This window comes from Microtus ochrogaster, chromosome 5, assembly GCF_000317375.1.
Source record: "Microtus ochrogaster isolate Prairie Vole_2 chromosome 5, MicOch1.0, whole genome shotgun sequence".
Classification (NCBI taxonomy): domain Eukaryota; kingdom Metazoa; phylum Chordata; class Mammalia; order Rodentia; family Cricetidae; genus Microtus; species Microtus ochrogaster.
Window position 1 is genome coordinate 38,697,180 of NC_022012.1, and position 20,963 is coordinate 38,718,142.

At 49.2% G+C, this 20,963-nt stretch overlaps 3 protein-coding genes and 1 non-coding gene across 8 annotated transcripts in view; 2 read left to right on the forward strand and 2 right to left on the reverse strand.

Annotated features, from left to right (window-relative positions):
* The window catches only part of Ift46 (intraflagellar transport 46), an 18,402-nt gene extending 9,520 nt beyond the window's left edge, over positions 1-8,882 (forward strand). For all 3 annotated transcript variants that reach the window (XM_005347202.1, XM_026779431.1, XM_013346112.2), the window contains 8 exons: positions 840-914; positions 1,052-1,145; positions 1,730-1,858; positions 3,605-3,726; positions 4,493-4,559; positions 7,523-7,583; positions 7,847-7,932; positions 8,444-8,882. In XM_005347202.1, the coding sequence (XP_005347259.1) occupies positions 840-914; positions 1,052-1,145; positions 1,730-1,858; positions 3,605-3,726; positions 4,493-4,559; positions 7,523-7,583; positions 7,847-7,932; positions 8,444-8,539 (730 nt within the window). In that variant the 3' untranslated portion in view covers positions 8,540-8,882. The remainder of the gene's footprint in view (positions 1-839; positions 915-1,051; positions 1,146-1,729; positions 1,859-3,604; positions 3,727-4,492; positions 4,560-7,522; positions 7,584-7,846; positions 7,933-8,443) is intronic.
* A 2,487-nt stretch (positions 8,883-11,369) lies between these two features.
* LOC113456099 lies at positions 11,370-11,472 on the forward strand. The gene has a single exon (XR_003376971.1). It is a non-coding gene; the product is annotated as a U6 spliceosomal RNA (small nuclear RNA).
* A 372-nt stretch (positions 11,473-11,844) lies between these two features.
* Positions 11,845-17,016, reverse strand: Tmem25 (transmembrane protein 25). Of its 3 annotated transcripts, none has more exons than XM_005347203.3 (9): positions 16,937-17,016; positions 16,419-16,512; positions 15,855-16,166; positions 14,606-14,896; positions 14,277-14,408; positions 13,919-13,949; positions 13,650-13,750; positions 13,254-13,340; positions 11,845-13,110 (listed from the first exon to the last, which is right to left on the reverse strand). In XM_005347203.3, exons 2-9 carry the CDS (start codon positions 16,486-16,488, stop codon positions 13,037-13,039), a joined length of 1,098 nt encoding a protein of 365 aa, XP_005347260.1. In that variant the 5' UTR covers positions 16,489-16,512; positions 16,937-17,016; the 3' UTR covers positions 11,845-13,036. The 3 variants fall into 3 exon arrangements, with proteins under 3 accessions (XP_005347260.1, XP_013201572.1, XP_013201570.1); XM_013346118.2 differs by having other exon boundaries at positions 16,419-16,564; positions 16,937-16,990; XM_013346116.2 differs by lacking the exon at positions 16,937-17,016 and adding an exon at positions 16,791-16,930.
* Positions 17,017-17,134: 118 nt separating this feature from the next.
* Ttc36 (tetratricopeptide repeat domain 36) lies at positions 17,135-20,861 on the reverse strand. The gene is made up of 3 exons (XM_005347207.1): positions 20,592-20,861; positions 19,436-19,624; positions 17,135-17,467 (listed from the first exon to the last, which is right to left on the reverse strand). Exons 1-3 carry the CDS (start codon positions 20,701-20,703, stop codon positions 17,205-17,207), a joined length of 564 nt encoding a protein of 187 aa, XP_005347264.1. The 5' UTR covers positions 20,704-20,861; the 3' UTR covers positions 17,135-17,204.
* Positions 20,862-20,963: the final 102 nt, after the last annotated feature.

Consider the following 20,963-nt stretch of genomic DNA (forward strand, 5'->3'; position numbering starts at 1 on the left):
AAAAAAAAAAAAACAAAAAACAAAAAAAAAAAGAAAGGTGTTTGTTTTGTTTATTTGTTTGTTTTGGTTTTTGGAGACAGAATTTCTCTGTAGCCCTGGCTGTCTGCTTTGTAGACCAGGCTGGCCTCGAACTCACAGAGATCCACCTGCCAAGTGCTGGGATTAAAGGCGTGTGCCACCACCGCCCAGCTCATTCAGAGACTTTTAAAAGTCATGTTATGGGACTAGAGATGGCTCAGTGGTTAAGAGCACTGGCTGCTCTTACAGAGGACCTGGGTTAGATTCCCAGAATTCACATGGCACCTCACAAAAGTCTGTAACGTCAATCCAAGGGGATCTGATGTAATCTGATCTCCTGTATACAAGGTATAAACGTGATGTCCAGACATACTTGACAAAACACCCACACACACTAAAAAAAAAAATAATAACTAGAGCTGGAGAGATGGCTCAGAGGTTAAGAGCACTGGCTGCTCTCCCAGAGGTCCTGAGTTCAATCCCCAGCAGCCACATGGAAGACAACTATCTATAATGAGATCTGGTATTCTCTTCTGCCATGCAGACATACATGCAGGCAGACAACTTCTACCCATAAAAAGTACATAAATAAATAAAATTAAAAAAAGAAAAATCACATGGATTTTCTGCGGCTTTTTCCTTTAGTTAGAGGTAATTATAATCAATGTCAAAGTTTCTTTGTAAGCTCCCAGGAAAATAGGCAGGGGCAGAAGAAAGGTTTGGGGTCACATCTCTATGGTGCAAATCACACGGGCTGGCCAGGGTCCTGCCACCTGTGCTTCTCGAGGGCCACTTTGACCTGCCTGTGTCTCCTTCCCCAGGGCCTATGATCCTGCAGACTATGAGCATCTGCCAGTGTCAGCTGAGATCAAGGAGCTCTTTGAGTACATCAGCCGGTAAGACCTTACAGAAGGCCTGCCTTGCCCGAGCCATTGCACTCTGTTCGGAGCACACAGAGCCCCTCCGATACCCTTTAGCCCAGTCAAGTGACATTTTCTAACTGCTTCCACCTTCTCTCAACCGTCTCTCGTAGGTACACACCTCAGCTGATTGATCTGGACCACAAACTGAAACCTTTCATTCCCGATTTTATCCCAGCTGTTGGGGATATTGATGCATTTTTAAAGGTAGAGATGGTGCATCCTAAAAATGATTCCCCTGGGGTTTCTTCCAGCTCCCTACTTCTAGTTCCTCTCATTTCTCTGGTGAGAGGTGACTGCCATAATAGTCTTCAGTGCATTGGAGTTCTTTTTGTTGTTGTTGTTTTAGTTGTTTTTCAAGACAGGGTTTCTTTGCATAGCCTTGGCTGTCCTAGAACTAGGCTGGTTTCAAACTCTCAGAGATCCACCTGTCTCTGCTTCCCAAGAGCTGGGATTAAAGGTGTGTGCCACCAGTGCCTGGCAATACATTAGCAGTCTTAACTGTGGTGTCTCCTCAGATCCCACTCGCTGGGTTATGTGACGCAGTGTTATGTGTCTGACCCTAAGTGACCATGAATTTAGCCCCATATTTATGCTCCATACATCATGTGGGCTCATTCTAGATAGGACTCCGTCTGGTTTAATAGAAGGGCATGCTTCTTACTGCTGACACCCGACTGGAAATTCGCTATGGAAGTAGTCATTTCCAGCAGCTTAAGGGAAACAGGAGCCATGGCTCTGCTGTGGGTCTCCCGTTTCCTCTCAGGGCTCCTAACTTCTCTCTGAACCAGGTGCCGCGTCCTGACGGAAAGCCTGACCACCTTGGCCTCTTGGTGTTAGACGAACCATCTACAAAGCAGTCAGACCCTACTGTTCTCTCACTGTGGTTAACAGAGAATTCCAAACAGCACAATATCACGGTGAGCTGCTGGTCTAGAGCAGGGCCCAGCACTGACCACTGTTTATTAAAAGGGGGTGTGACTTCAGGCCAGCCTGGGTTTTTAGTGATGGCTTTATTGAGATAGTTTACATAAGAGTCACACACACTTTTTTTAATTTGAAGGTTATGCATATGGGTTTTGCTTGCATGTATATCTGTGCATCTCATGGATACAGTACCCATGGGGGCTAGAAGAGAGCATTGGATCCCCTGGAGTTGGAGCTAGAAATGGTTGTGAACTGCCATATGGGTGCTGGAAATTGAACCTGGGTCCTCTCTAAGAGCAACTCCTAACCCCTGAATCATCTCCCCAACTCCAAGAGTCATCCTTTCAAATTCGACAGTCGCTGGCTTTCAGTGCATTCATGGAGTTGTCTGCTTATCATTGCTGTACAATCTACAGTGCTTCTCTATGCTAGCCAGGGCACTGAGCCCCTCCTCGCTAAGTTACAGTTTCATCCTTCAGAAAGAAGCCCTATAGCTGTTCTCTCTCACTAAACGCTAGTGATCACTTCATTCCTCTTATGACCGAGTAATATTCTCTTTATGTTTATGCCACGTTTTATTAGATTCCTCTGTTGTTACCATTTATGTTAATAATGGAGCTAAAATATTCAAGTATAAGTCTTTGTATGGCATATGTGTAATTTCTTGGATGTATGTGGAGGAGGAGGGTTGCATTGCCATTTACTTACACCGGTCAACGTTTTGAAGAACTGCCAGATGTTTTCTGAACCAGTAGCAGTCTCACCAGCAATGAATGAGAATTGAAATTTCTCCAAATCTTAACTTAGACTTGTGATTCCAGCCATCCTAGCAGTTGTGAAACGGCACTTCACTGTGGTCAGCTCTCCCTTTTACTGTGCATCCTTCCCATGGTTCCATTGTTCTTTTGTTTGTTTGTTAGTTTGTTTTTCTATTTGAGACAAGATCTCAGGTAGCCCAGACTAGCCTCAAACTCTTGATCTTCCTGCCTCTACTTCCCAAGTTCTGGGATTGTAGTTGGCAGGTGTACATCACTATGCTCAGCTAACAGTACTTTTTCTTTTCTTTTGGCTTTTTGAGATAGGGTCTGTCTATATAGCCCTGGCTGGCCTGGAACTCACTAGAGAGCAGGATGGCCTCAGGTCTACCTATCTCTACTTCCCAAGTGCTGGGATTAAATTTATGTGCTATCAGACCCAGCAAACAGCACTTTTTCAATGAGCTGTTTTAGATTACTGTCCTAATATACTTTCTGCTGCTGTGAGAAACACCATGACCAAAAACAACTTGGGGAAAGGTTAATTGGGAAGGGACTAATAATAAGGAAAGGGTTAATTTGACTTACACGTCCCATGTCACAGCCCATTCACTAAGGGAAGTCAAGGCCGGAACCTGGAGGCAGGAACTGAAGCAGAACCATGGAAGAGTGCTGCTTGCTGGCCTGTTCTTCCTGTCTTGCTCAGCCTGCTTTCTTATATACCCAAGCCCACCTGAGTAGGAACTGGTTCCTCCCACATCAGTCATCAACCAAGAAAATTCCCACACACGTCCCTACAGGCCAGATTAGTGGGAGCAGTTCCTCAACTGCGCTCCCTCTTCTCAGATGACTTCAGCTTGTGTCTAGTTGACATAAAACAACACCACACACACACACACACAAACCCAAATAACCAACACAGCTACCATACAAAACAATGGGTTTCATTATAATGTATCTATATCATTGTTCTTATTTTTCTAGCAACATATGAAAGTAAAGAGCCTGGAAGATGCAGAAAAGAATCCCAAGGCCATTGACACCTGGATTGAGAGCATTTCTGAGTTACACCGTTCTAAGCCCCCTGCGACTGTGCACTACACCAGGTAATGATAGCTACAGGTCCCTGTGTGGTCTTTGCTGGCCCTCAACTCAGTCTTCCTGCTTCTGCCTCCTGCATGACAGACAGCACATGGCAGAAATATGACTTCACCACTGTAGTTCAGAGTAACTGTCACTATCTGTGACCGCTTGCTTCTAAGAAAACCTGGGGGGTAAATTGGATCAACCTGAGGTCCTTAAAAAAATGTACACTTTCAGGGCTGGAGAGATGGCTCAGCCATTGAAGTCTAGGCTCACAACCAAAAACATAAGAGTACCCAGCACCCACGGCTGTCTCTCCAGCCACTTAAAAAACAAAAACAAAAAACGTACACTTCCCCTGTGCTTTATTTGATTAGAAATAGGAAAGATGGGGCTAGAGAGATGGCTCAGAGGTTAAGAGCACTGGATGCTTTTCCAGAGGTTCTGAGTTCAGTTCCCAGCAAGCACATGGTGGCTCACAACCATCTGTAACGAGGTCTGGTGCCCTCTTCTGGCCTGCAGACACACATGGAGGCAGAACATTGTATACACAATAAATAAATAAATAAATAATAAATAAATATTTAAGAAATAGGAAAGATGGTGGCTGCTGGCACAGATTGCAGATGCAAAGATGAGCGTTCTCAGTGTCGTTACCAACTGGCTGGTAAATTTGGTTTTCCAGTCTAGTTTCTCCTGAAACCCCGGTGTGCCCAGTTGAGGACTGGTTTAGAGGTAGCTGATGTCATGGTCAATGATTCGTCTTCATATTTACTTCTCCACTTTTAGGCCCATGCCTGACATTGATACGCTGATGCAGGAGTGGTCCCCAGAGTTTGAAGACCTCTTGGGAAAGGTGAGTGGGAAGGATAGGAGTAAATGTGGCATCTACCCAGGGCCCAGTGTTTTCTCTCCTGTGTTATCACTCTGGCTTCTAAATGGAACTGGAACCCATGATAGAAATATATATATGAACCTAGGACCTCATGCATGGTAGGCAAGTGCTCTACCACTGAGCTAGGCGTGTCATCAGCCCTCTAAACATACCGTTACGCCCTCTTCTTCCCTGCATGATGGGAGATTCATGCACGCTGTTCTATGTCTTGTTTATCCATTTTTACAAATGAGATGTATACTGTCCTTTAATTTGTGGTGATGGACATTTGGAAAGTTTCCAGGTTCCATGTATTGCACTAATGCTACTGGGACATTCTGTCGAGCAGGCAGCTCTGAGAAACATGTGCTACCTGCATTATTACTTCAGGTCCCTTTCTCTAGTGGTGTTGTTTATGTTAGTGTAAGACGCCGATGTCTCATTTACAATTGCCAAGATGTTTATATCTTATCAGTCCATCCATCCATGCTTCCATCAATTGTCTGTCTGCCTGCCTGTCTGTCTACTAATCATCTATTCCTGGGGATTGAACCAAGGGCTTCCTGCATGTTAGCCAGGTGCTTTGTGAAGTGAGCTAAATCTGTGCCCCGTACTCTCTAATTTTTGTAGCAAGAGAAAAAACAATTTAGGAAACTTTTATTTTGTTTGGTTTGTTTTTGATTTTTTTTTGTTTGTTTGTTTCAGAGACAGGGTCTCACTGTGAATCCTAAATTGGAACTGACTATGTAGCCAAGGTTGACCTCCAACCCGTGGTACTCCTGCTTCAGCCTCCTGAATGCTGGGATTACAGGCATAAGCCACCACACCCAAGCAGAACCAAATTTTTCTTCATTTTTCATTTTTCTCACTAGCATACAAACTGGCAGCTTGCACTGTGGCATCTGCATACATCCTTATCTGTAGTTGATCCTTTCCCCACGTCTTCTCTCCCAGTGAACTCCTTTCCACGTGCATAGCGTGTGTGTTCTGTGACCCTTCCACTGTCCCTTAAACCCCTACTTTTCCCTTCTCAACTGCCCTACCTCGTTTCCTAGCCTCTTCCAGCGCTTACTCCCACATAAATACATATATATACAAAAATTAAAAGTGAGAGGCCGCGCCGGGCGGTGGTGGCGCACGCCTTTAATCCCAGCACTTGGGAGGCAGAGGCAGGCGGATCTCTGTGAGTTCGAGACCAGCCTGGTCTACAGAGCTAGTTCCAGGACAGGCTCCAAAGCCAGAGAGAAACCCTGTCTCGAAAAAGAAAAAAAAAAAAAAAAAAAAAAAGTGAGAGGCCGCGTAGGAGAGAACATGTGTTATTTGTCTTTCCATTTTCCTGTAAATTTCATTTCATCTTTCTTTATGGGTAAATGGAATTCTATTGTGTATAGGTAGCACATTTTCATTATCCATTCATCTGTTGATGATATCTAGACTGAACCATTTCCTTGTAATTATGAATGAGAAAGCAGAAATAAGCATGGATTAGTGAATGTCTCTGAGGTAGGCATGCTTTGGGCATGTGCCCTAGAGTGGTAGAGCTGAGTCTTATATACGGACACTATGTTTTTAGTGTTTCTTTGTTTGTTTTTCGAGACAGGGTTTCTCTGTATAGCCCTGGCTATCCTGGAACTCACTCTGTAGACCAGGCTGGCCTCGAACTCACAGAGATCCACTTGCCTTGGACTCCTGAGTGCTGGGATTAAAGGTGTGGGACACCACCACCCAGCACCATTTTAAGTGTTTTGAGAAACCTCCATACTGATATCTAAAGTGCCTGTGCAAGTGTGCATTCCCATAATCAGTGCGCCAGGTCCATCTCTCCACAGTGTACATTCCCATCAGTGCACCAGGTCCATCTCACCACAGTGTACATTCCCATCAGTGCACCAGGTCCATCTCCCCACAGTGTGCATTCCCATCAGCAGTCATATCTTGGCTTGTGTTTGTTATCTGATGTGAGTTAGAATCAAATACATTTTACTTCCAAGAAAATGAATTTGGGTTGATTTTTGTGCGGGGTGAGAAATATGGATCTACTCTGGTCTCTTGCAGTGTGCATTTCTTACAGCTTGTCAGAAATTAGGTGTACATAGCTGTGTTTGTAGGTCCTCTCATGCTCCATTGGTCTACACTGTCTTGTTTTATGGCGGTACCGTGCTTCTATGTCACTATGGCTCTGTAGTAGAATTTGAGATAAGGTGATGTGATACCTCTGGCTGTGTTCTTTTTATTTAGGTTACTTTGACTACTTTGACTGTCTGTGGTCTTTGTGTTTCCGTATGAATTTTAGAAATGTCTTCTCTGGGTCTGTGAAGAATGTCTCTGGGATTTTGACGGGGATTGCATTGGATCTGTAGACTATGCCCACTAGTGTAACTATTTTCACAGTATTAATTATAATTGTGAGGGGAGTGAAACATGCTGCTGTACACGTGGAGGTCAAAGGAACCTTTATGGGGTGGCCTCTCTCCTTTTACCTCTGAGGGTGGAACTCAGGGTATGGGGTTTGCAAGGCCAATGTTTTTTACCCACTGGTTGGGTCCTCTGTAAGAGCAATATATGTTCTTAATGGTTAAGCCATCTTTCTAGTCCCTTTTTTATTTTTTGGTTTTCCGAGACAGGGTTTCTCTGTGTAGCCTTGGCTATCCCGGAACTCACTTTGTTGACCAGGCTGGTCTCAGACACACAGAGATCCACCTGTCTCCCAAGTGCTGGGACTAAAGATGTATGTCACCACTGCCTGGCTTCCAGGCCCTTTTTTGGTTTGTTTGTTTGCTTGCTTTTGACAGTCTCACAATGTAGCTACAGATAGCCTAAAACTTACCATGTAGACCAGGCTATCCTGAAACTCGTAGAGCATTTTCTGTGAGTTGTCTTCCAGGTGTTGGGCTTAGAGGCCCTGTTGAGCCTTTTGACTGTGGTTCATCCTGTGTTGCTTCCAGGTGAGTCTTCCCACAGTTGAGCTCGATTGCAGCCTGGCCGAGTACATTGACATGATCTGTGGTAAGCTCCTCCCCGTCCTTCCTAGCCCTGTCTCTGTGGTGTAGGCCTTTGTAGCTTGCTGACCCCTGCACAGTAGTGCCTTGGTTTGCAGTCATCACTGGCAGCCAGATGTACTGTTGGCAGCCCTCTAGGGTGGTGTTGGAGCTGAATATGGAACCTCAAAGTAACATGTCCCATTTGGGAAGGGAGTGGCATCCTAAACAGAAGGGCTCCCAGTTCCAGAGTGTGTTTCTCCTGTCCCTGTGAGCTCTTCTCTGTTACAGCCATCCTGGACATTCCTTTCTACAAGAGCCGGATTCAGTCCCTGCACCTGCTCTTTTCCCTCTACTCGGAATTCAAGAACTCGCAGGTGAGACAGGCAGCGGGGTCACCAAAGCTGTCCTGCCCAGGGCCCTGCTGTGATTCTCATTTGGGGTCACAGTGCCTTTCCCATGACTAAGTGAGCAACTGAGAAGACTGGGGGGGGGGGAGTAAAAGAGGATGGCGTTAGATGGAGCTTCGTGAGGAGCCACGGACAGAAGCCAGCAGCCGCATGAATGCAAGCAGGAAGGAAAGAGAGCAAGGGTTGTTTTGAAGGCAGTGGGTACATTGCTGTCTCTTTCAAAAATAAACCCAATGTATCAGTTTGGAAGTAGACTAAGGACATGTTTTGGGACATGTCTCACTACAGCCAAGGCTGACCTGGAAATCTTGGTATAACCTTGAACTCACAGTGCTCTTCCTGCCTTAGCCTCCCAACTACTGGGATTACAAACCTGTGCCACCTTGCTCAATTCAGCCTGAAGCGGTTTTACAGTGGTCCTCCTTGTGAAAATATAGCAGCTAGCATATTCCAAACTGTCCTCTCCCCTTTCTTGCAGCATTTTAAAGCTCTCGCTGAAGGCAAGAAAGCATTCACTCCTCCATCCAACTCTGCCTCCCAGGCTGGGGATGCAGAGACACTGACCTTCATCTGAGCCTCCTGGGGCTGTGCTTCAAAGTCAGATGAAGACATGGTCTTTGTTGGCAGCTTAACAGCTGCCTGCTCCACCGCTGGGCCTGGCCAGCACGAGACCTGCCACCTGTCTGCAAGAGCAAGCGCACATTTGCCACTGGGTTTCTTCCACCTGCCTGATTGCCTTCCCCAAGGAAGGATGGATCCACGCTGCTGTGGGCGTTTGAGTTGGAAAAACTGGATTTCTGAGAGCCACGGGACACAGGTTAGGGTGGAGCTTCCAAAAACACCCTTTAGTTAGCTGGAAGTGATTTAACACCCAAAATATTCTGTTAGATTGTGATAGAATACATATTTGGTTTTCACCCGTGGCTCCTGACTCCTTACTCCCCCTTACCCTGGTGATTTCCAGCGTGACCAGGATAAGGCCGGCCTCTCTGATTCTGACCTCTGCCCCCTTTCACCTGCTCGCTTTTCTCCCCAAGCAGGCCACAAAAATGGAATCTCTTCTCAAGACAAGTCTGGATATTTGCTCTTACAGTCTTACATTCTTCTGCTTTCCTTAGGTTTTGAGCTGGCTGGGCAGACTGGTCTTGAAGACCTGATCTTCCCGCTGCTACCTCCACCTCCCAGCCAAGCCCAGCTTATTCTCAAATCCTTTGACCTACTTGGCTGATGATAATAGATCAAGATCCTTATTTAGGCCTGGAGGTGGTGGCGCACGCCTTTAATCCCAGCACTTGGGAGGCAGAGGCAGGTGGATCTCTGTGAGTTCGAGACCAGCCTGGTCTACAAGAGCTAGTTCCAGGACAGGCTCCAAAACCACAGAGAAACCCTGTCTCGAAAAACAAAACAAACAAACAAAAGATCCTTATTTAGATGGGGTCTTGCCTTCTTAGCAAGGAAGCAGTACTGAGGAATTCCCAGACCCTGCTGGGTACCCCCTGTCCCCGCCCCCAAACCCACGGCTTTAGACGAGACCATTTTGATCATCAAACCCACGGCTTTAGACGAGACCATTTTGATCATCAAATCCACGGCTTTAGACGAGACCATTTTGATCATCAAACCCACGACTTTAGACGAGACCAGTTTGATCATTCAGCGCAGCAGAGCACGTTTCAGCTGTGCCTTTGTGTGCCGTCTCCATGGAAACTTCAAAGGTCAGGGCCTGGAGAACTTCAGACAGTCAGGCAGAGGGGTTCAGAGGAGGTGGCATGCATCGTACATGTCTTTAAATTTTAAAATAATCTTACTAATGTATTTGAGAGTGGTCTGTAGTGCACCATGTAGCTCAGGCTAGCATGGACTCATTATCCTCTCCCTTTGCCTCCCGGACGTGAGGACTACAGGCCTGGGCCACCATGCCTCCTGTTCACCTCTTTGCCTGTGTCCTTTGAATGTCCTTTATGAGTAACTGGGAAAGCTCTTTCTGAGTTGTGCAAGCTGTTGAAACCTCAGGAGCAAGTTGTGGGGACTCCTAACTTGTTAAGAAGCACATGCTCTTGCCTGTGCCCTCAGGGTGCCTGGCTGTGGCAGTGTTAGGAGAGCTGCTTAAGTAGCGGGGAGTAAAGCATTGATTCAGGAACTATTTTCGACTGGTATTGGCCACTGTCCAGTCAGGAAACCTGAAACCATTCTAGTTGTTTTTCTTTTTAAATTTATTTTTACTTATTTATTTATTATATATACAGTGTTCTGCCAGCATGTATACCTACATGCCAGAAAAGGGCACCAGATCTCATTATAGTGGTTGTTAGCCACCATGTGATTGCTGGGAATTGGACTCAGAACCTCTGAAAGAGCAGCCAGTGCTCTTAATCTCTAAGCCATCTCTCTACCCCGCCCCCCATTCTAGTTGTTTTTAACAAAGGACATTTAACACAACACATTGGTTACAAAAGTATGGCACAGCAGGTGAAGGTGCTTGCCGCAAAGCCTGACAGCCTAGTTCAGGCCTTGCGACTTGCATGGCAAGGGAGAACTACCAGAACTTGTCTTCTGGCAGCCACACGCACGTCCATGAATACACATGCAACACACACACACCTAATTTTTTGTTTTCCAAGACAGGGTTTCTCTGTAGGTTTGGAGCCTGTCCTGGAACTAGCTCTTGTAGACCAGGCTGGTCTCGAATTCACAGAGATCCGCCTGCCTCTGCCTCCTGAGTGCTGGGATTAAAGGCGTGCGCCACCAGCGCTTGGCTACACACCTGATTCTTTTAAAGTTTAGTGTGGGAAACCAGTAAAACAGAAGGGAGGATGGAGACTGACGAAAGTACATGGAAGCTATTGCTGCCTGGACAGGAGCTGGCTGTGGCTCTGTGCTAGCTGCAAGGAAGCCTGCAGAGCCTCACCCACCACTGTAGGGACTTGGAGCAAAGCTGCTGCTTCCTCTCCCACCTCCCTGTCTCCCAAGACAGACATGAATGCAGGCCAGAAGTCAGAATTCAGAAGCATGAGCATGAAGAATTATTCTTTGTCTATTCGGAAGCTCTGAGCCTGTCTTTTGAAAATTTTATAGGGACCTCATTGCACAGGCTTGCGTGACTCCAGGACAAATATGTGGAAATAAGACTAGCCCCGAAGAGTGTGATCTATTGCTAAGATGCTGCAGAGGGAACCCTAGCAAGGCCCCTCTGCTCCTTCAATACTCCTCTCGAGAGACATGCCAGTAGAGGCAGAGCCAAGAGAGCCTGGTGATAGACAACATGGGGCTGGAGAGAAGGCAGCTTGGGCTTAAGCAACTCAATGGGTAATGAAGCCAAATACCGATGGGAAGAGAGCCTGAGACCAACACATGGACAGTTCACATTTCCACAGACTCACAGCAGCTGTGACCATGGGGGGTACTCAGCTGTCTGCTGTGTGACTGAAAACTCATTTAATACAGAGCACATTGGCCTGGTCCTTGCATAAGGGTGACATGGGCATTTGTGAAGTGCTCCATATTTTTCCTCTGGATCTATTGTGTTTTGTATAAGACATTATCCTCTGTGCTCTTTGGTGGATATAAAACTGTTGGAATGAGAGAGAGAGAGAAGGCTGTTTATGTGTTAGCAGTGTAGACTTAGTAGTCAAGCACTTTCGTGGCATGTGCCAAGCCCCAGGTTCCATCACCAGCACAACAAAAAGAAAAAGAGGGTGGGACTCGTTCTAAAACATACTTGGAAAACCAGGGTGGTGGTCCATGTCTAATCTCAGCCCTAGAGAGGTGGAGGAAGGCAGATCTGATGTTCAAGGTCATCCATCTTTCTCTGCCCAATAGTGAATTCAAAGCTAGCCTAGACTACATGAGACCCTGTCTCAAAAAACAAACACAAACAAATTGTTGAGGAAATGAACAACGACATACTTATTCAATCACGGTAGTTTACTGTGTGTGCAGCACGAGCCAGTAACATGAGAAAAATTACAAAACGAGATACCAAGGAGGGAAAGTAGACTCTGTGCTCTACTGCTCTCCAGTCATTTCCATGTTGCTGTTTAAAAGATTCTTAGCTCTTTGGGGTTATGGGGTTCCTGCTTTCTCTGTGTCCCCCTAAATCTTGTGGCACTGTTGGCTTACATGCCCACTGTGACCATCCCCTAAATAGGATGGGGCAGCCAGGGACTGGTCAAGGATATTGCTACAGTGGGGAGAGACATGCACAGAGGGAAACGGTCAATCCTGAGTGCTCAGAACACTCACAGTGAATCGCTGAAGGCCAAACATGGGGGACCTAAGAAGGCCCTGGTTCCTCCTTTCCCTAGGGAATGTGCTTAAAGGGGGAACACTTGTACAAAATAATGCATAGCTACATGCCATCCTGGGGATCAGCAGACTTCTTCCTGCTCATCTTGTGCTAATACCAGAGGCTGACACCTGGGGGCCCCAGCCAGTGAGGTCTAATGCCCAGTGGAGAAGGTCTAGTGTATGCCCAAGAGGAGGTGGGGACAAAAAGGCAGAGATATGCAGCAAAAGGGACTAATTTGTGCTTGGCCAGGTCCCTGGGCAAGGGGCTGGTTCCTGAGCAAAGGGCAATTTGGTTCTGTTCAGCTAGCAGGGTCCTGTTTTCCCTGGAGGGAGAAAGCTGCATAGCATAGGAAGGATGTCTGAGTTGTGCAGGGACCCTCCTGTCCCCCACATGGGCATCCCTCTGCCCACTGTATGAGATGCAGAGGATACTAGTATTGAACATGTAGTAGGCCCATCTCTTACATGTGGGTGACACCTGAACACACTTGGCCAGAGTTTCATCTGCCTGGGCCCAGTTACCACATGCAAGGCCCCAAACTGAGTGAGTGCAAGGAGCCTATTTCTGACCAATGGTCCTGCCAAGTCTAGACTACGCCTTGCAGGTTAGAGTGCAGTGAAGTACATCATGCATGACCCACAGGGTACCCCTGCCAGGAGGGCCAGGGGCCAGTGACATGGCTTCTTCACGGTCACAACGTGGCCCAGCGGAGGAAGGCTTGAAGGAGACATTGGGGTGGGGTGCTCTGGGGAGCCACCTGGGCCTCATGCCTCACCCTCAAACTCAGAGCCAGATCTCATCACTGCTTACACTGGACACTCGGTAGATGTAGCCCAGCATTGGGAGCCGGATGAAACCTGTGGGTCAGAGATGCCAGGGACTTTGTAATCCTAGTCTTTGGAGCTTGGGGAAGCCCTTTCTGCTTCCAGCACCCAGAGGTATTGGCTTTAAGCACAGGGATGAAGAGGAGGTAAGGAGAAGGCAGGACTCTGCCCAGTACCTCGGCTGGTGAGGAGGCCACCAGGCTCAGCTTCCAGAAGCTCTGGACGGCTGCTGTGCTGAGCCATCGGCCGCTCTGTTGTTTTCCCTGTTGGGGGACAAACGGGATGGTGCCCAGGACAGGGCTGTGCTTCAAAACCAGGGTCTCAGCCGGACGGTAGTGGCGCATGCCTTTAATCCCAACACTCGGAGGCAGAAGCAGGCGGATCTTTGTGAGTTTGAGGCCAGCCTAGTCTACAAGAGCTAGTTCCAGGACAGGAACCAAAGGCTACAGAGAAACCTTGTCTAGAAAAAACAAACAAAAAAACCAAACCAACCAAACAAACAAAAAACCCCAGGGTCTCTCCTTAGAAGTTCTAAAGATTAAGCACAGAGGGAGAACTGGTCCCAGACATACCTCTGAGATCTGGAGTTAGGTCGTTGAGCTGAAGGTTGGATGGGAGGGACATGTTCTCCCGTGGCAGGCGTACGTTATTCACTTTCAGGTTGTTGGAGTCACTACAGGATAGACAAAGGCTAAGACAGACCCTGGTACCAGCAGGTGCAGTCCGCTTTGAGGCTCGATCCAGACCTCCCAGAAGCCCCCGGTTACCACCTGTCCTATAGTTTAAAATCCATGCCTTGCGTTTTAGTTTAGCCCATCTGCCCAGCCCCAGGGAGCATTACCTAGATATCAGAGATGGGCGCCGGGAGGGGCCTGAGGACAAAGAAACCATGCCACAGAATCAGTGTGCCCTCCCATGCTGGGCTCTGCCCCCTGCCTATTCTGACTCGACCCTTGAGCCAAGAGTCTCTCAAATGCCCAGGCCTGGCCCTGGGACCAGAGACAGCTTCAGTACCTGTCCCTGCTGCCTATAGTGCGGGCAGTCTCATCCCAGCCCTGCCCTGCCCTGCCCTGCAAGTAAGTGCCCTGCCACATGTCAGAGATACCCGGCTCTATCCGGCTCTGCCCGGCTCTGCCCGCTACCCTTGCTGCTGCTCACCCCCCACCACCACCCTCGGTCTCCACTGCCTCTGGCCCTACCTTTAGTTTTCTTCTCTTTCCTGCAGACCAGACAGGCCACCAAGGTACTGAACCCCACTAGAGTGCCCAAGGCAAGCCCTCCAGCCACAACGATGCCCAGCAGTGGTACTTCTACTCGGGTGGCCAGGAGCCCTGCAGATTGTCCACTGGTTAGTTTGCAAGTGGGCGGTACCCCCAACCCTGACGTGTCATGGCTCCATCTACTCTGTCCTTGCCCAAGGTGGCTGGGGACAACTCATCCACAAGGCCACCCACAGGGCAACACATCCTCCCTTTCCATTCCAGGACCTTTGTGCCCGATTGACAAGTTTGGCAGGCACATTGCTTACCTGGTTCTGGAAGCGAGGCACTGGTGACACCCACATCGTTGGTGGCTACCACTGAGAGGTTGTGCGCCAGGCTGCGGAGTTGCAGCTGCACAGTGTGGTTCGTGAGCCAGGGATAGTTCTGAGCATCCAGCACCAGGAAGTCAGAGGCATTGACAGTCACCGGTCCATCCTGGTCAATCCAGGTGACATTGGCAGGTGGGTTGGCCCGCACCAGGGCAAACAGGACTACCAGAAGGCCTGGACCCTGAGCTTCCTGATACTTGGCCCCAACCTGGGCAATCTCTGGTTTAACTAAAGCAGAGCAGAGAATAATAATATGTTTTTATTACAGCCCCTCACTCTGGCCCTGTCTTCTCAAATGTGGATGGGAGCAAGGGCCTAGGAATCTCCTCAGAAAGAACATTAAGGAACAGGTAGCTGGGCCTGCCAGCACAGCATTAATTCACAGTGACTAAGATAGAAAGGCAGGGGCTTGGGGGTGTGGCTCAGTCAGAAGGGTGTTTGCCTACAAAGTCCTGGGTTTGATACCTCGCAAAGCATAAAGCCATGTGGTTGTCATGCCTGCAATCTCAGCGTTCTGGAAATAGAGACGCGGAGAGTTCCAGTGAGGCCCCTTTTGGATACATAGCAAGGCTCTGCCTTAAAATTTTAAAAATCTGGGCTAAGGTTGCAGCCCAGTCGGTAGAGTGTTTTGCCTACCATGTGCGCAAAGTCCTGGGTTCAGTCTTTGTACCAGGCATGGTGGTACCTGCCTAGATCTTAGCACTAGGGAGGAAGAAGCAAGAAGATCAGAAGTTCACAGTTATCCTTGGCTACATACTAGGTTTGAAGAAAGTTTCAAAGTATAAAAATAAAAAAGAATATAAAGCCAGACAAAAGATCCATAGATTTGAATCCTGGCCCTGCTTCTTAAGGTCTGTTTGACCTTGGGCAGACTGTTTAACGTGTTTGTGCCTCAATTTCTCATTTGCAAAATAGAGACAAAAAAAAAAAAAAGAAACCCCCTTATAAGATCAATGAGGATAAAGCAAGCTACATTTGCAAAGTGTTTAATGTTTGTGAATGTCCTGTTAAAGCTGAATGTGTCATGCATACCAGGAATCTCAGCACTAGGGAGGCTGAGACAGGAAATTTGCAAGTTTGAGGCCAGCCTAGGCTATGTAGTAAAACTACCTCAAAACAAAACACTCTAAACTGTTGTGCTGGGGGTGCAGGAATGTCTCCTCTTGCCCACTTCAGGAATACTTACATTGCACATTGAGAATGACAGAGGCGTTGGCTGGCCGGCCACTCCCTGGGTCCTGCAGGGAGCAGTTAAGCTCATGCTGGGCACGCTGGGCAGTGACAGTGAACGTGCTGGTGCCTCCAGAGAAGGCCTCCCCACCCGCGCTCAGTAGTCTTGAGGTGGTGGCCTCCTGTAGCTGACCATCCAAGTACCAGGCTAATCGGGGAGTGGCAGATCCCCCTGCCACCCGACAGGTGAAGGCATGGCGCTCATTCTCCCGAAGTGCTCTCTCAGCCCAGGTCTGACCGTCAATTTGTGGTGCTAGCTCCCCCTGTCCTGGAACACAGCAGGTAGCCTCTGGGAGGGGCTTAGACAGGCCCGGGTGAAGTCCTGTTACCGAGGGGCAGCAGGCCAAGAGACAGGCAAGCTGGTTTCTCTCACCAGGGGCTTATTTTACTTATGGTAGAGAAGTGGGGATAGGAGAACCCAGCTTTAGCCTGGAGTGGGTATCTTGAGAGGAGATACAGGTGAACAGGGCAAAGAGGAGGCTCTGGTCTCTTAAATGTTTGGTCAAAGGATGAACAGTACCTGAACTTAAGAGGGCTGGCAGGAGCAGTAGTGTGTGCCGAAGGGTAGCTTGGTTCAGAGGCAACTCCATGGCGGTCAGGGATAGGCCTCCAGGCTGCCGAGAAAAGGGTATAGCCTCGGTCCCAGCCAGGCAGACCTAGCAATTCCTGCAAGAATTTGCCATGCACTGGTGTAGACTGGCCCACAGTGGCCAACACGCAGGCACAAACAGGCACACAGTCAACAAGACCCAAAGGAAGAGCCACTCTGCGGGCACAGACAGTAGTTGACCACAGACAGTCACACAGACAGACAGACAGACAGACACACACACACAGGGTCGGTCCACATGCTCTCTTCCCGTTTGCCCCAGGGGATCGTCCTTCTCCTGACCCGGTCCCCTTCAGGACTGGCTCTCCCTCCCATCTTTCGCCATGCACCCCCCTTTCCCAATCTCGGCGCTCAGGTGAACTTGGGCTGAGAGCATCTCAGAGCCGGGGGTCGCCGGAGCATCCCTGGCTTCGGAGCGAAGGGCTCACCAGGCTCCCTCCAGGAGCTGCGCCCCAGCAATTGCTTAAGTCTGGGGAGCTCCGCAGTCCGCTGCAAGGGCGGAGCCCACGCCAGGCAGGACCAATCGCTGCCGGAGCACGCGCAGGTGGCCACTCCAGTCCCGCCCACGCCGCGGTCCCCACCCTGAGGCTGGTTGGTGAGCGGGCGGACGCAAAGCAGACGCAGTCGGCAGTCCAGGAAGTTTTATTGGGTCTTGGTTGGGTCTGGGTTCCCTTCTCCATCATCCCGCGGCCACGCTCAGCGCCCATTGCTGGGCGCGCGCAGCTGCCCTATCATGTCTGCCAGCATGCGGTTGCACAGCGCGGCGTACGGGTTGAGCAGTACCAGCTGGCGCCGCGCGAACTGGCTGCCCAATCGCGCGGCCTGCTCGAAGTCCCTGCGGGCGTCGTCGTCCCGGCCCTGCAAACGAGCCAAGAGCCCGCGCTGCACGAAGCTCTGGCGGGCGGCGCGACCCCGACCGCCGCTCAGCGTCACTGCACGCTCCAAGTCCTCCAGGGCACCTGCGGGTCGACGGGGAGATGGAGCGGGTCAGCGAAGTGCGGTATCTGAGCCCCAGCCAACCCGCCGAACAGCCCAACCCCGCCATTCACAACTCGCCTTCGTGTAGCAGACTTTTGAGTCAAGAGGGATTGTTTTTCCTAACACGGAGATGAAAGGTTGATAAATCTGTTTTTGGGGACTACCTAAATGCAAAGCTGAGATTAAAGTCCAAGGCTTGCCCCTGCCTTGTTCCTAGTATGTTCTACCAGTGATGGATCCAAACGTGAAAGTTGCTAAGAGGATTTGGTCATTGTATTAGGGAATCTGCCAACTGTCAAATGGCTATAGCTCACACCACAGTGGCTAAGCATCTACTGTGTGTATGACGACCCACCCTGAATCCTAGAGTTCAAAAATTAGATCATTGCCTATACAACTATTTCCTGCTGTAACGCCAGTCTCTTCTTTTCATCTTTCCCCGTCTTTTCTAGTGCAGACTATGAAAGCAGCCCTCTTCTCATTTCCTCCTGCATGTTCTTCATTGCCCTGTATCTGATTTCACTGGAAGGAGGTCGTGGAGCCAGAGCTGACTGCCCTGTTTTATTTTTGTGATTCTCAGAGGAACATACTTGGGTTGAGTGTCAGAACTCAGAACCCCAGGCAGCCAGCTTAGGGTTTTTGTAAAGTCCACCAGCTGTTTTTTTTTGGACCCTGCTTCAATCCATATTTTCTAGTTTCCTAAAGCAGCTACCAGGACCCTGGTGTTGCTCAGCACCATCATGGAGAAAGGTTGAGCTTCCACCGTCAGGGGTTCTGGTTCCGGTTCTGGTTCCCTACCCCATCCAAACTGCAAACTGAGCAGCCCTGGGCCCAGACATTGCTCAGTTTCCTCTCCACACCTAGGCTGCCGGTATCCAAGTCTTTACAGGCGGGGTCACCTCCCTGCTTTCCACCTGCAGGCTGTCACCAACAACCTATGGCAGACAAGCCTGCAAAAGGAGCTCTGTGGGTATCTCCTACAGCCATTAGAATGGAGTCCAAATTCTCTAGTTTAAGCTCGGGGAACACCCCCGCCAACTAGTCCTCTATATGAGCTGGTTCTCTACCAGGTCTCTGGCATACACTTTCACTCCCATCTGGCCCAGTCCCTGGTACTATTCCTCTCTGTCCCATGGTCCGGGTTTCATCCAGTTGCCTTCTCTGTCCACATGTCCACACGACATCCTTGAGCGACAATCACCTTCTCAGTCTGACACTGGTAGTTTGTCACCGTTGGGTCTCTGCACACTTCAGCAATGCTTGGCTTTCCATCCCTCCATGGGGCCCGCTCCAGCCAGTCTGGAGTTCTGAGGCCCTAGGACCTAGGCATGCTTTCTAGGCTCCTAGAGACTGTATCAACTAATTCCTCATCTTTCAGAATTTACCCTTTGAGAAGAGGTCCCATGCTACTTTCTCTCTGAATTGCCTGCTGGTAACCTAGTTTGAGCTCCCTAGGGAGCAGTACCACGGGATTTAGGGCCCCACCACCTCTTTGATATCCAAGGTCAGCCACTCCTCAGCTGGAGGAGGGTGGGGAAGCCATCTATCTATATCTCTGTATGCTTCCCTTTCTTCGTCTCTGCAGTGGAATAACAACACACACCTTTTAGGGTGGTCATGAGGACGACTACAGGCCAGCTGATTGCATCCTGCCTGGTCCGCAGTAACTGCTAAACAAACAGTTTCTACCCGTGCCCTCCTCTTGCCTACCCACTGCCCACAAGGCTCTTATTAATGTTCCTTAAATCCAAGAACAGAATGCAGCCTCTTTGTTTTCATAACAGTCTCATGAAGTTAGCAGACTCCATACCATCTTGGATTTTATAAGAACATGGGCGTCAGGGAGTTTAGCATCTGTGTTACTAAACCCAGCCTACAGCCAACTCATCTCTGGCCTTCACGGAAGGGGTTCTTTCTGTGGAGGATCTCTGGTGTCTTCCCCTCCTCACCTGCTACATCCCCCTGGAGTCGCCGGGCTTGAGCCCGGTTGTTGTAGGCAGAGGCTCTCTCAGGGAGCAGGCAGATAGCTTGGCCAAACTTCTCCAGGGCTGTGTGGAGGTCCCCAGCCTCTGCTGCCCTGACTCCCTGCAACTCCAGGGCCTTGGATTGCTCCAACTGTGCTTGAGGGAAAACAGCATCTGTACCAGGGAAGAAAGGAGGTGGGGACGTGCACGGTAGGGAAGAAAATTGAAAAAAAAAAAAAGCCACTGTGGGCTTCGACATTATGAGACAGACGCCTGACCCAGAGCTGACTGGGTGTGTGTGGATCACAGCAGAGGTGACTTGCAGAGTCAGGGATAGGAGTAGCTGAGGTCACAAAAACTGGGAACTAGCACTGGCTAAGAGACCTGAAAGGAATACTGGATGGCTCATCTTGGTGGAGAGAGGCTCAACAACTCGTTCATTGGTGGCGTGTTCTGGAGTGGACCACAGTCCCAGGTTGTGGAGCTTAGATTTGAACCCTTGTCTCTGTCTCGTCCTCATTTTGCTTTACACACTGCCTCTGACACAGACCATTGTAACAATCCCAGGTTGTGAAAATCACTCCAGATCTGTCCTTCAGGTTTTCAGTCTGAAGCTTCAGTAAGGCTCAGGCTTCACTTGGACAGAAGCAAAGCTCCAAACTTCTTTCTTATTAGGCAATGGATCATGCTGTTCCCTTGGGGGCAGCAGCTACCTAGCTTGGGGCCTGGCTTGTAATAGCGGTTAACAAAGGAAGCTCTGATGTCATGTCAGGGTGTCAACTGAGCCACCATCCCGTCCTGTTTGTCTTCCATCCCTGTTGTCGGGGGAGGGCGTGTAACATCCCCTATGTCAAAGACTTGAGAGCTTGACTTCAGCCAGCACAGTTAAACTTGGATCATGGGAAGATTAGTGGTATGTTTAGTGGTGAGGCTGAATGATGAGAGATGAACTCTGGCCTTCTCTTGACAGTCATTTCTGCAACCCTATGCACTGAAGTTCAGAGGACCTCCCTGGTTCCAACCCCTACCATAATCTGCGAGGGTGGATTGAGGGGTCCTGCCTCACCACACTCTTGGGGAACTTCAGGGGCCGGCTAGTCAGCCTACAGGGAGGCAGACGATGCCAAGGTCAAAGGTTTACCTTCATCGTCTTCTTTCTTTGCTTCTTCCAGGTCTAAGTCAATGATGTCTCCAAATGGGGTATTGGGGTTGAAGATAGCCTGCAGCACCGCCTGGTCATTTGGAGTCCCCATGGTGCTCAGCTCCAAGGTCTCCAAAGGTAACTCAGGATACAGGGGAGGATGGTGGGAACAGGGTAGGGCTTGTAGGGGCAGTTGTGAATGGAGGAGGCTCTGCTCTGGCACAGCTGCCAAATCAGAAGGGGTGTCTTCCAGCCCTTGGTTCAGCCTCCGTGGCTAGGGTTAGTGACCTGGTCTGGTGGTTTTACAGTATTTCCCAACTGAACCTTAACACAGAATAAACAAACCCTGTTTTCAGCCTTAAGGTGGAGTGG